Raw genomic sequence first — 14,698 nt, 5'->3', positions numbered from 1 at the left:
TGTAAATGAGATAAATGATCATTTCACATTTAACAGGAGCGTATGTATCATTTTTATTTACATGACTGTATCCCCTGACACAAGTTGCTGGTAACAGTTGTGATATTAATGTTGTTGTTCTTTACAAACACACTGGACTTCATGCCCAACTTGCTTTTGTTATAATTAATTGTTTTGTCTCTCATTTGAATTGTCAGTTTCAAGGCTGAAAGCCAGTTGGCTTAAACCTAAAAGGACTGTCTCTGATCTGAGTGGTCAGTGCATAAACTCTAACACCAGCAAACAATTATGAATCAGTGCTAGTGCAGCCTGTGCAGCTCAGTGAATGACGCCTGGAGGTTCTGAGGCTCTTTTACATGAGGAATGGCCTGTCCATATACAGAGAATGTATCTGTCATCTATATGCAGGTTAAGAGACTGGTAACAGGTTCAGGTATGAGTGCTGGTCCTTCGTATAAGAGTGCAAGATCATCCAGCAAGTTGGATACATCATTTTGACAGGTTTGAAGTGATTGGTTAAAAAGAAACTATGGTGGATGGGCACTTCATGGTGGTCGCTCAATCAGCTCGAGGCATTCTGCTGCAAGTCCCTCCTTTTTCTGAACACTTTCAGTGAGAGCCATTCCAGATGGATAATGTGTAGAACTCAATTCCAAGTGATACACTTATCAATCTGGTGTGAGCCAGGTTACTGTCTTGAAGAACAAACTGTACAAATCTACTCAAAGCTATTCTTATATGTCCAAGAAAGGTACTTTAGAGTAAAGTGTTCTTTTTCACAGGGGTTTTCATGTTTCTTAATGTATATACTGTTGAAAAAAATTAAGGAACACTTCTGATCTCAGTATGAAAAAAGTTGGTTGTCAATATACATATGGACAGTGCAGTGCAATGTCCATTCAGTTGCCCATGTATATTCAGTTGTCTCAGTCTCTTCAACCTGCAGGTACTGCCAGGATACTCTCACCACATGAGGGAGAGCATTGTCATGCATCTGGAGGAACCCAGGACCAACTGCACTAGTGTAGGGTCTGACAATGGGTTCAAGGATATCATCCGATACATAATGGCAGTCAGACTGCCATTGTCTAGATGGTAGAGGTCTGTCTCATGTCTGTCTCATGTCTGTCACAGGGTGAACTTGCTCTCATCTGTGAAAAGCACAGGGCACCAGTGGCGGACTTACCAATTCTGGTGTCGTCTAGTAAATGCAAGAGGAGCTCCATGGTGCTGGGCGCTGAGCACAGGGCCCACTCCAGGACATGCCACCCTCATGAAATTTGTTTCTGATTGTTTAGGCAAAGACATTCACATCAGTGGCCTGCTGGAGGTCATTCTGTAGGGCACAGGCAGTGCTTAACCTGTTCCTCCTTACACAAAGGAGCAGATGGGTCCTGCTGATGAGTTGAGGACCTTCTACGGCTCTGTCCAGCTCTCCTAGAATAATGGCCTGTCTCCTGAAATTTCCTCTATGTTCTGGAGATTGTGTTGGGAGACACATTAAATCTTCTTGCAATGACATGTCTGGATGTGCCATCCTGGAGGAGTTGGACAAACTTCTGTAGGATTCTGAAATGACCTCCACGTCCAATACCAGTCCCGTTTTAGGGGTTGTCTCATTGCTGCCACACTAGTGCACTTAATGTTAATTTCCATTAAAAGAGGTGGCCTTTTGTTCCTAACACATTGCCCTGTCCATATTTGTATAGATATCCACATTTTTTTTTTCACATTGAGATCTGATGGGTTTTCATAGTGTTCCTTTAATTTTTTTTTTTTAGCAGTGTATTTTATTCACCATCTGTGCCACTGAGTGTAATGACTGATGGCATTCTGACCAAAACAAACAGTGGAGAAATACACCCAGTATTTCATTGTCTGTAATTTAATAACACAAAAGTATTTATGAATTAAAATAGCCATTCTTCAAATGGAAACAAAAGTGTAGAGAGATCTGTCACTGTCAACACTGTGTGCGTGGCTTTGATAAGAAATAAAGAAAAGAAATAGGAGGTCATCTTTTACACATCTGCATATAATGCTGATGTTTGGATAAGTATGAGAAAAACTGGCGCCATTACTTTGCAGCAGTCCTTATTTTTATGCTGTTTTCTTCTGCTTTCTAAATTTAATACACACACAAAGATACACACAAACGCATCACTATCATTAGCACAGCTCCTTTGCTGCCACTGAGGTATGCTTTCTGAGAGAGCATTAGTCAGAGGAAGCTTGAAAGTGCGTTGGCTCTGCAAAAGCATAACAAGACAATGAATGCAGAAACACTGTAATGAGCCAGTCTGCAGGCCGCCCCAGGGACACTCAGAGCACCACTATCCAACAGAGTCCAGAGAAAGAGGGATGGATGTGCACTGATCACAAGTGCTCAAACTATGTTATATACCTGTGTTTTATATATACTTTTCTGTACGTGGAATACAAAATAGTGATTATTGCTCTATAGTTACTAGACTCATTTTGGGCTTGTTCTCTTCTTTACTCTGAGCTACACACTCGGAAAACCAGTAGAAATTATTTTGTGGGACTCAAAAATAATTCAGAGGTCAAGTATTCATAATATATCCATATGTTCTGACTATGACACAAAATTTAAAGGTGAACTGCTCAACTTTTCAAGTGTAGAGTTTGCTACCTACTTGTCATGGAATGTTCCATGTTGTGACATTAAACATTTCCATCTAGCATTTACTCAATGTGGGTGTTTCTATTGTTCAAAAATACAATAATTTCTTCTGTGAATAGGGGTGACTCTCCACAGATCTGAACTGTAACGTAACGTAGTGCTGTAACCTGCTTCTTTTCCTTGTACTAGATAAGTCTAATCTATACTGTGGAACATTTCAGACAAATAACATTTCCATGGTGGCAAGTAAGTAGCAGACCCTCAACTAATGTTATGCAGGGCATCTTTAATAATCTACAAAGACTAATCTACTGAACCATCGCCATATTCTATATACCAACAATTTTATTACAGACAGGGGACAGCAAAAATGAAATGCTAAAATGCAGGTTTTTGCTGTAATATAGAGAGATCTGGGTCTACTCACCAAAAGAAACCATCAGGTAAAGTGAAATTGCCACAAAATCTGAATGCCACCACTAGTTTAATATAGCCTTGTCTAGAAAGTTCTAAAGCAAATGTGTATTTTACTCACTAAGCCTCACTAAGCTAGTACTTTTTTCCTTACACTGACTATAAATAGAGGTTATATTGAAAATCAATAAATAGCAGCAAAAACAGAGATTCAGTTAAAAATCCATATCATATTTCAACAGTAGAACTTTATTTATGGCTTGACTTATTTATGTGTGTAAGTAAGAAATAATTCACTTGAAATAAGCCATTGACTTTAATTGTAAACCACTGCATCCATCAAAAATATCAACCAACCCAATTATGGCACCTGTCTCCCGCCCGATGGTTTCATCTTGTTAACTTCAAAAGTAAACAGCATCTCCAGATTTCCTGTGTGGAGTCCATACATCACCAGCAACAACATGCCAGTTTTATTGTGAGCATAAAGCAGAGCAGATAAGGCTGCCTATCTGCTGTGAATCTGCCATGGCATGTTTACGATCAACTATTACATTATAGTGGCACAAAAGAAGTGAGATTGTGAAAGCTGATTGGACGCAGAAATTACTATGGAAACTGGAGGAAGATTTAACACCTGAAAGACCTCTGACAACTATCATGTCACAGTGTTTGGGCTTTGAATTTCAATAAGGTGAGGAGGATCAGTTTAAAAATGAGAGATTTCAAATAACATGGGCTCAAAAATGTGAAGAGAATTTGCATTGTTAAGGGTCAAGTGATTTCCTGTTATGTTTTTATTTTTGGTACTCCAAATGGGTGCCCTCAAGGACATTTTTGGATATTTCTGCCAAGGAAATTATTGGAACTGGTTTGCAAAATTATGTTATGAAAGGGAACTAGTAGATCACATTTTAATTTGAAAATTTCCTCAAAATATAAATATGTAAGGCAACAGAAATGTAATCTGGGTCCAAATGTTGTGTAAACTGTCTTTGTGAGATATAAACATTTATAAGGACATTAAAGAACACATATTGTGCTTGAGCCTGCTATATAGTTATAATCTATAACACCCTTGGAAAGAAAAGAAACAAGTCCCCTGACTTTGCATTAGAAAACAGAGGTGTCTATAGCAAGCTGATGACAGCGTAAACATCATCACAACAAAGATTTGGCAGCTCGGATGGATAGCTGCAGACCACACCAGCAAGCACTTTTTTTTTTTTCATTTGTTCCAAAATGACTATGTGATTCTGCCAAATCATACATGTATCACTGATTAAGAAAATAAAATTGGAGAATGAAGTAGGTCGAGAGCAATGGGTGTATGCCTGTGAAAAGAGGGATTGAAAATATGGCATCTTGAAGATAAATGATTCAAGATTGCTCAAACATGCACAAATCACTCCAAATACAACTTCAAGAGGATGAATAAAAAAAAAAATAACATGGTTGAAAAGTCTATTCTGCATAATAGGTCTGGTTTAATACTTATTATATTGTCTTCACCCATGTGTCAGTGTCATTCACCATCTGTATACATTTGGTTCATTTTCTCAGAGCGACTATGTGACATCCTTCTAAAAGTTTAACAGTCAAATCGGCCAATCCTCTTGCCTTGTAATCTTGTATATTCTGATCCTGTCCCTGTACAAAACAACAATAAAAGTCCTGTAAGTCCCCCACCTGGCTGCTCTTTTTATCTGTTCTGCTTGTATTCATGTCCTTGCATTGGCCCTGTGCTGTACATTATTGATAGCTGCTTGTTATATGTGCCACTGTGCTGTTGGGAAGGGAAAGATGCAAGAAACATGGATAAAAGAAACTCAGATCTATCTATCTATCTATCTATATATATATATATATATATATATATATCTATCTATCTATCTATCTATATATATATATGTATATCTATCTATCTATCTATCTATCTATATATATATATATATATATATATATATATATATATATATATATATATATATATATATATATATATATATATATATATATATATATATATATATATGGGCCACCATCAGTCACCTCCTCTACATGGATGACATCAAGCTGTACGCTAAGAGTGAGCGAGACATCGACTCACTGATCCACACCACAAGGATCTACAGTACAGACATTGGGATGTCATTCGGGCTTGAGAAATGTAGCAGGATGGTGACAAAGAGAGGGAAGGTAGTCCACACAGAGGGGGTGTCACTCCCAGAGGGAACAATAGCAGACGTTGAGGACAGTTACAAGTACCTTGGTATCCCACAAGCAAATGGCAACCTCGAAGAGGCAACAAGGAAAGCGGCTACGGCCAAATACCTGCAAAGAGTGAGGCAAGTCCTTAGAAGCAGCTCAATGGCAAGAACAAGGTGCAGGCAATCAACAGCTACGCCCTGCCAGTAATCAGATACCCTGCAGGGATTGTAAGCTGGCCAAAGGAGGAGATACAGACCATAGATGTTAAGACACGAAAGCTCCTGACCATGCATGGAGGGTTCCATCCCAAATCCAGCACCCTGAGACTGTACGCAGGCCGGAAGGAAGGGGGCCGAGGACTAGTGAGTGTGGGAACCACTGTCCAGGGTGAAACATCCAAGCTCCTTGAGTACATCAAGGACAAGGCCCCGGCAGATGAGGTGCTCAGAAAATGTCTCAGACAGTGGGGTCCAGAGGAAGAGGTGCTGGAGGGACCATCATGGCAGGACAAACCCCTACATGGGGCGTACCACCGGAACATAACTGAAGTGGCTGATATCAAGAAATCCTACCAATGGCTTGAGAGGGCTGGTCTGAGACAGTCCAGCACATAACTGCAGGGTGTAAGATGCTGGCAGGGAAAGCAGACATGGAGCGACATAACCAATTGGCGGGCATAGTGTACAGAAACATCTGTGCAGAGTACGGGCTGGAAACCCCAGGATCAAGGTGGGAAACACCTCCAAAGGTTGTGGAAAATGACCGAGCCAAGATCCTGTGGGACTTTCAGATACAGACTGACAGAATGGTGATGGCGAACCAACCAGACATAGTGGTGGTGGATAAGAAACAGAGCAGAGCCGTGGTGGTTGGACATCGCAATACCAAGCGATGGTAATATCAGGAAAAAGGAACACGAGAAGCTAGAGAAATACCAGGGGCTCAAGGAAGAGCTGGAGAGAGCCTGGAAAGTAAAGGCATCAGTGGTGCCTGTGGTGATCGGAGCACTCGGGGCTGTAACCCCCAAACTGGAAGAGTGGCTACAACAGATACCGGGAAAAACAATGGACATCTCAGTCCAGAAAAGTGCAGTACTGGGAACAGCAAAGATACTGCGCAGAACTCTCAAGCTCCCAGGCCTCTGGTAGAGGACCCGAGCTGAATGAGGGTGAGAGAGACCTACCACCGTGGAAGGTGAGAAACACATATATATATATATATATATATATATATATATATATATATATATATATATATATATATATATATATATATATATATATATATATATATATATATATATATATATATATATATATATATATATATATATATATATATATATATATATATATATATAATATATATATATATATATATATATAATATATAATATGCAAATATTTAAATAGACTTTTTAAAGAAAACAGAGGTAATTAATTCATTATTGAGCTTAAAAGTAAAAAACCCAAAAGGGAAGATAACAAGAAAATGCAAAAAATGTCTAAAAAGATAAGATATTTGAAGCATTAGTATGCAGGGAGAAGTGTTGTAATGTTGGTGAATAATGTAGTGCTTATGTAGCACTCAGCGTGGCTATAGAGAGGGCCATAAGCAGCATAGAGGACTCTGCCTCTCACGCACAACCAAGCTTCTACATTAATGTAGCAGTTACAGAGGAAACGGACAGGAAGCCAAAGTACAAATGAGATTTCAAACCACCAGTAAAGAGATATGACATATTTTGAAATTTTACTTCTTTTCATCAATGAGGGTCACAACTTTAGTCCCAAATTTAGCTGTAAAATACAAAAAGGAGGTAGGTAAAGGTAAAAAGGAGGTAGGTAAATGTAAAAAAGTAACAAAATATACAAGGTAACCATGATGACTTACTGTATATAAACTTATAATATTATCAACATTAACTATTACCCATTTTTTCCATAAAATTTTGTAGCACCAGACCCACTCACTGTGTACTGCTGGTATCTAGTAAAAACAAGAAAGAAGTAAAATGCGCCATCAGACACAAAGCTGCCCAATTAATCTTGCGAAAGACAAAGAGAAGCTTCCAATCAACACAGCCCACAGAACAGGCCATGGCAGAGCGAGCATGCTAATAGCTGTGAGATAAGGCCAGATACTGCGTGTGCACCATTCGACTGCTAACATACAACGGGTATATGATAAATCGTGTATCTTGATTAGATGGCCTTTATCTGAGTGTAACTGCTCCTTACACATGTGGGCTTTAAACACAAAGTGGAGTGATATAAACAGCTGCTAGGTGTTGATATGTTTTTCTTTATCTTCATTGGCCCTCATTGAAATGGGTTTAAATCACTGTCAGCTACACGCTATCTTATCTGAAAAAAGACAGAACTTCTAAAATGGAGCCCTTTCTCAACAGACAAAAGAAGAAAAAGTAGAAGTAAAGCTTGGGTTCTTAAAAAAAGATGCTATCTACATTCAAGAGTAGAAGAGGTTGGCGAAAAGTGATGTGTCCTCGTGTCCATTAGCGCAGGTGAAAAAACAGCACAATGGATAGGAGGAGTGCGTCCACGTTCCCCAGTATGGCCCTGCATACATAGTGCTGTGCCTGCCTTCCTGTAACATTCCCTCGCTGCGTGCTATTGACTCTGAAAATTGGAGCTTCTTTCTCCATGGCCTGCTCACGTTGCCCACTTTCTTCCATCTGGGTCCAGCTCCTTGTCTCTTGAAGTGAGAATTGCAAAATCAATAGAGCTAAATGGAGTTGCCGGAGAAGCCATTGAGTGTCCTCTCTAAGTGCTGGAGGAACAAGGACGTCAAGTAGCAGCGTTGACACCCCCCCCCCCCCCTACTCACCCGCACCCACAATGCACCTCTGTCACCGTTATTATTTATTACTGTTACTGTAGCTGTTATTCAGGCTCACCTCACCTCACCCACACTTGTTCATATATACTCACACATTGCCCCTAGTTACGTTTCAATGTGTCCTTTCTAAAACTGTACAGCTGATCCCTCCCTGCCTGTTGTCATAAAGCTAACACCATGAGGGGCTTTTACATAAAATGTCCTAATTTTTGTTTCATCATATTCTAATCGAGGGAGTTTATTCATTTAAACTAACTCTCTGCTCCTGTTCTTAATCGGGCTTTTCCCTACACTAAACATTTCAAAACACAATCTTGAAACACATCAGTGCAGTTTCACATTTCAGACATTGCCACATTCAGATACACATTCGCAAACACATACACACAATACAATACAATATTTACAGGTGGGTACAACATTGGTTAGTTTTTAACCAGGACGTCAGCCTAGAGGCCTAGAGATGAACAGCTTAAGCTCTGGTGATAAGACAATATGGAAACTAACTAATGCAGGGAGCTTAGCCTGGTCCAGACCCGGTTTAAGGATACACATAGACCACATCAATACTAACCTTAGCTCAAACCAGGGCCAAATCATGACACGTGTGAATGTATCCTAAGATTGTATACTTTTTCACACACTAAGCAGATAACAGTGCATTTCAATGGTGTAACATGTTTCTCCATCGCACAAGCAGACATCACAGACAAAATAGAACAGCAGGCTAAGCTTAGTACAGCTGGTTTTGAGGATTAGACATCCAACTGGGTTTGTGAGTGAATATCTGTGAAACCAAACCAGGTGGGCAATAAATATATGTGTTATTTAAGCAACAAATGATAAAAACATGGTCTCTTAGAAGTTTTGACAGTTTTTTAAAGTCTGTATTTGTATATTAAAATGTAATATGCTAAAGTTCAAAGGAATGAGAAAAATTATCATTCTCAACACCACATGTTTTCCTCGCTGTCTTTCTTGTTAAACCCAACACTATGTACGTATGCTAGTAAGCTTTCATATCTACAGTCTGTGTATGAGGCACAAGCACAGATGGTGGTCGGAAAGCACAAGATAAGAGAAGCCAGAGAGAATGAAAAGAAAACTACGTCTTGGGGTTGTTTGCTCAAAAAAAGAAAAAAAAAATGTGAGTGTGCGTGTGCCCTTGCCTTTGTCACATCCACCTCTGTCAACCTCCAGAGAACAACAAGCGGCGGAGGAAAAAACACTTTTCAATCTACCTTTGACCAAGAACAAACAGAGAGCTGCTTAGAAGGTACACAGGAGAGAAAGCATTGTGTGTGCTGTGGTCTGCAGGGCACACACAGGCAAACGGATAGGCCACCGAAATGGACCCATGATTAGACCCTGACTCCATCACACAAATAATAAACAGAGAAAAAAGTTTTAGGTGTGACAAGATTTTTGTTGAATTTATATTTGTGAGATAAATAATATTCACTGTCCTATCAAAGTGTCATAAAGGTGCATTATGTTACTATTCCAGTGGGGGGTCCACCACCTCCTGTCTCCACAGAGATTTGTTTTGCCCAGAATGTTCTATAATAAAATATAATAATATATGATCATATATAATATAATATATAATAAAACAGATGTAACTTGTAACTTGGCCTGGAGGTGTCACAAGTTTGTCTCAGTGACAATACAGTGATTATCTATTATATCTATGCTTCTACAGTCAAAGCAAAAGCAATACCATCTCTATGGAGACAAGCTGGCGGTGGATCATCAGAAAAGTTACACAGGGCTGTGACTGGTGTTCTCCGTGTTACTGTACATTTAAATGACCCATGTGTCTGTAGCCCTGAGGCCTGAAAGAAATTCTACATCCAATAATTTGCTAAGTAAGCAGTGGCCCCCAAGAGGACAGCTTTATCATGAAGTACTTCTTCAGCAATAATGTTCGTTTAATATAAGGTGAATTTATGCTGTGTCTCAGGGGACCACAGAGGCTATAGTCAGTGCGTCTGCTGTCCAAAATTAATGAGGGAAAGTAAGTTTGTACAGGAAATTCCCAGACACAGGCTTATCCTCTACAATGTTTGGGCTCCAGAGATTCAGCTGAGGAAAACTTTGGCTCATTTTAAGGGAAACTATGCAACTACTACTAGAATACTGAACATTTGTGTCACGATTATCATGGCCCATTATTTTTTATTTGTTTTATTTTTTCAGGAAGTCCCATTGAGATTTGCAATTAATAAAATACATAATAAAAAGTACATTTAAAAATGAGTTGCGCCTGTAGTCCATAAGGCATTCAGTTAAAACAATTGCAATGGTCAGAAAAGATGACAGATATAGTGTGTTTACATTCACTTAAGGGAATTACACTGATTAGTTTTAGTTGGTTTATGAGAGTGTTCTAAAACCAGTTTTCCCTTGCTTTGCGTAGATTTGTAGTACTGCTAGGGTCGGTCCCTCTTGAGACCTGGTATGGTAATGATGAAAACTGAATTGAATCATGGAGGAGAGAGATACTGTGGAAGTTTGCCAGTAAAGCTTTGTAAATAAAAATGTGGGTGTGTAGGGAAGTCCAGCCAACCTTGCTGTACAGATTACAGTGATGGGCATAGTAATTATCATGTTGGTTATTATCACAAACAGTACCACAAACCAGCGTTGTCTATCTATCGCAGTAATGTTTGCACCAAGGTAATAATGTATAGTTAGAGTCAGCTTTTCAATGATGGGGTGTCAGTTTGAGTGGTAACAGAAACAGTAGGGAGTTAAGTTTTAGGGTTCAGTGGGTTTAACATCAGATTAGTGAAGAAGGAAATATTTCTTGGTACATATTTTACAAAGGGATGACTTGGCTGTAGTGTTGTGGTGAAGTTGCTATTTCTTGGGTCCAAGTCACTTTCACGTCCAAGTGCACGTCACAGGTGCTCGGTTGATACAGTACTTTGTCAGGGTCTTAACTCACAGCAGTCCTGACAACAGCCCTGCTCCCATCCATCTACACTGACTTCACATAAACTATCGCATCCACTATTCATGACTTTCAGCTTCTTTTTATAGCACTTTGTGAGCACTTTTAAAATATACAGTGTTTTGTTTTGGATTGTTAATTGCTATAGCAACGGTGTGAATTATTAATCAATCTGAAATTCATATATTAAAATCAAAGCAGATGACTTTTACAAGGTATCTATTCAGATCTGTCTTAGCATTCATTTTTAACCATTGCCTTTGCTCTTCTGTTTTCAGCTATGTTGTGTTTTTGTCAGAAAACTTTTATGCGTCCTTCTAACTACCGTTTCTTTGAAAACCTCTGCAGCTCCAACAAAATCTACTTCTCAGCAAATGAGTTCTGCACTCCACCAGTATGTGATAGATAATAGAGATGTGCTGCTGGGAGCACTATTACCCTGGACTAGACTCCAAACACCAGACTGTCTACCTATGTGCACGTTCCTTCTTCCTTTCTCTTATCTCCAACATGAGCGCAGAAGTGACAGGGCCCGAGCTAATTAGGATTGAAAGCCTTTTTTTCATAACACAAATAATAGCTCTTTGCCTGCACTGGAGTTACCCTGAGAATTGATACATTCCGATCATACTATCAACATTCCTAAGCTAACTGGAGGTACTGCTCTGCCTGAAGCTCTGTGACTCAAGTTTACACTTTGAAGGTCCTTATTCAAAATTGACTCTTGTGAGTGTTAAGTCATGTTACAATGGTGTTACCTTCTCAAAAACATACCTGGAGTTGTGTTTTGTTTCAGTCACACATCTTCAAAGCTCAGAATATTCTGTTCCACCTTGTGATGTCATGTAGTGGTAGTTTTCAAGTTAACAGCTACCTTTTACCCTTTATTCAGTAGAGACTGGCAATTTCAAGGCTGAAATCATCCAGGTGATTATAGTGAAGGTGTGTGGAGTGTAAAAACACAGTGGAGCACTTCCTGTTACCACAAAGGGTTGCATGTGTAAATGAATGAAAAAAAAAACCAGAGTTCCAAGTATGTTTGTGATGAAGAAACAACATTATAACAGACCAGACAGACCAACTGACTTATTTGGAACTAAAAAGGTGAGCTGATTTGTGCTGTTAAACAAGCCTCTCTCAAATAACATTAGTGTTAAGTCACAATGTAGCATCAAACTGCTTGATGCTTGTACTGATGCCAACAGTCCTCCACTGTCACACATGCAGTGCATTCATGGCTTTTTCAACTTCCTGTTATTTGCATAATTTGTGAGGACTTTTTCCTATTGAAAAGGTATTACATTTTGTTTTAAATTGTTAATCACTATGGTAATGGTCCTAATTTTTCATCATTCTAAAACACTTGGGTATACACACATACCAAATGAGACGTACCTGCTCTAGTTTCCAGTGAAACTCGGCTGGTCTGAAAGTGTCAACCTGAGAGAAGTCCCTTCGAAGCAGGAAAACCAGTCTGCAGTTGTGGACATACAGTGAATAATGGTGCCGGTTCATCTCTGAAACAATGTCACACAGAAAATGAACAAATTAGCTTTATAATTGTGGAGATGATGTAGAGCATGTTATGAATAGATCTACGTCAAAAGACCGGGTCAAGATCTTGTACACAGAAAGGCTTGGTACCATGCGATTTTCTATTATGCGTTTCACATTTCCGTAGCCAATTAGCCATCTGTGTGGACATTGTAAGAGTGTACAGATGGTTTGCTTAATTAAAGAGTTCAGGCAGCTCAATTTAGACTCAGTGAAAAAAAAAACACTTTGAGTTTCTCCTAGTTATGCTGAGTGGTCTACAGACTATAGTGTTTTTCATTCATTTGATAGAATGGCAATGGGCATACAGCAGAAAGACATAAAAGAAGTATTCAAAATATAACTAGGGCAGTATGACTTTATTATGGAAGTGTTCATGAAAACATGTAATAATAAGTGGAATGTATGTTTAAAGTGCGTTTCAATTAATGAGAGAATTACTTCTTCTACAGCAATTACTATACCTCCTGATAATGTTACTATTCTGGTGGATTGTTATCTCCTTAGCAGCAGGTCTTCAAATATATTCATTCAATAAAACTCAAAAGAAAAAGCTCACTTTAATTATTCACAAATTGTAAACTAAATGACCTGCAAATATACAAAATGAATGTTGCATAGTGTTACCACTTACCAATGTTATAATACGACAGAACTGGGAAATTATTTTTTTCAACAGGGCCACATGAGAGACAGAAAATATTGTGGAGGGCCAGGCCTCTACTCAGTTTTGCATAATATTACTTGTATTTTTTTATGAAAAGGAGTAAATAGCATTGTTTTGACAAGTTGGTAAGACTGGTAAGCGTACATGTTATGACTATTATGAAAAAGTGAGGTTGCCTTACAAAAAATGTCACTCAAAAATATCAAAATGTCAAAAAATTTCAAAACATCTCTAAAATCAAAGCAATGCACCTCTAGTCCACGCATGAGGTAAAATTATAAAATATGTTTATTTTGTAATTACAATTTAGCTTAAACAGCCTGTCAGAATCAACCAAAGGGCCGTACGTGGCCCAGGAGCTGTACAATGCCCATGTCTGTAATACCAGGTGTCTACAATTTAAAGGTGCACTATGTAAGTTTTCTGGTGATGGAATGTTTCACAACATGGTATTAAACTTCTGTTTGGTCATTAATTATTATTGTTCAATACCACACTGAAAATTATGTATTCTTATTTTGCCTCTTCACAGAAATGAGTCACTGGACCTTGGGCCTGGAGGCATCACCTGCTTGTTTCATCAAGATAGATCAGTTTAATGCTATAATGCGGAACATTACAGGCAACGCAATACCATCTTCATGGAGAAAATCAGGTGGCAGGCCCTCCACTTTAAAGGTTACCAAGTGCACCTTTAACAGATGTAATTGCAGTGTGAGACTCATTGAACCAGTGGTAGCAACAAACATTTGGCTCGATACAGAGTGTAGTATTTTCCTTCATTGTTGGCAAAAGGTCAAGCACAAAACAAGACTGACAACAGCCTGTTTTCATCTCTGGAGAAGGCTTTGTGCTCCATAATTCTGTCATCGCCCCAGTCCTTAAATGCCCAGTAAATCATCTAAACATGAGAGACAGAAAGGTCACTCATTTGTTTTAATAACTATATTGTTCTTCATTGGTCCATTTTTTACCCTCACATGTTCAGAAGTGCAAGCTACATTAAATGTCAGCTATGCACAACAGTTCCATTTTACTTCACCCAAATGGTTTAGAAATTGCTTTTTACTTGTAATAATTTCTGCTTAGTTCCTTAATCACTCAGTAAATGTCTTTTCTGTTTGTTTGATAGCAAACTTTTTCTCAGAGTTGTCATTATATCGTCATGACGACTGGAGGGTACAGTAGAGTTACAGTGTAAAAACAGATCTGTATTTAAACAAGACTGCTGCATTAGAGACCTGAATGTTAACCCTAACCATAATATTTTATTATATTTAATAACATATATTAAATTACATATATATTTGTTTTATTAATTTAATGATGTTTGTACTTTACACGTTTGCTCTTAATTTCTACGTAAAGGACTCTTGTGCAGTCTCTCCTTGTG

The 14,698-nt window shown here is 38.6% G+C and overlaps 1 protein-coding gene across 1 annotated transcript in view; it reads right to left on the bottom strand.

Moving 5' to 3' along the window:
* Positions 1 to 14,698, bottom strand: part of clstn2a (calsyntenin 2a) — a 142,652-nt gene that overhangs the window by 15,159 nt on the left and 112,795 nt on the right. The window contains exon 9 of the mRNA XM_020939389.2: positions 12,480 to 12,601. Coding sequence (XP_020795048.1) covers positions 12,480 to 12,601 — 122 coding nt within the window. The remainder of the gene's footprint in view (positions 1 to 12,479; positions 12,602 to 14,698) is intronic.

The sequence above is a fragment of the Boleophthalmus pectinirostris genome, unplaced genomic scaffold (genome assembly GCF_026225935.1).
Source record: "Boleophthalmus pectinirostris isolate CB_2022bp ecotype Guang Dong unplaced genomic scaffold, ASM2622593v1 HiC_scaffold_16, whole genome shotgun sequence".
Classification (NCBI taxonomy): Eukaryota; Metazoa; Chordata; class Actinopteri; order Gobiiformes; family Gobiidae; genus Boleophthalmus; species Boleophthalmus pectinirostris.
Note: the sequence above shows the minus strand (reverse complement) of the source record. Positions and strands in the feature narration are given on the sequence as shown.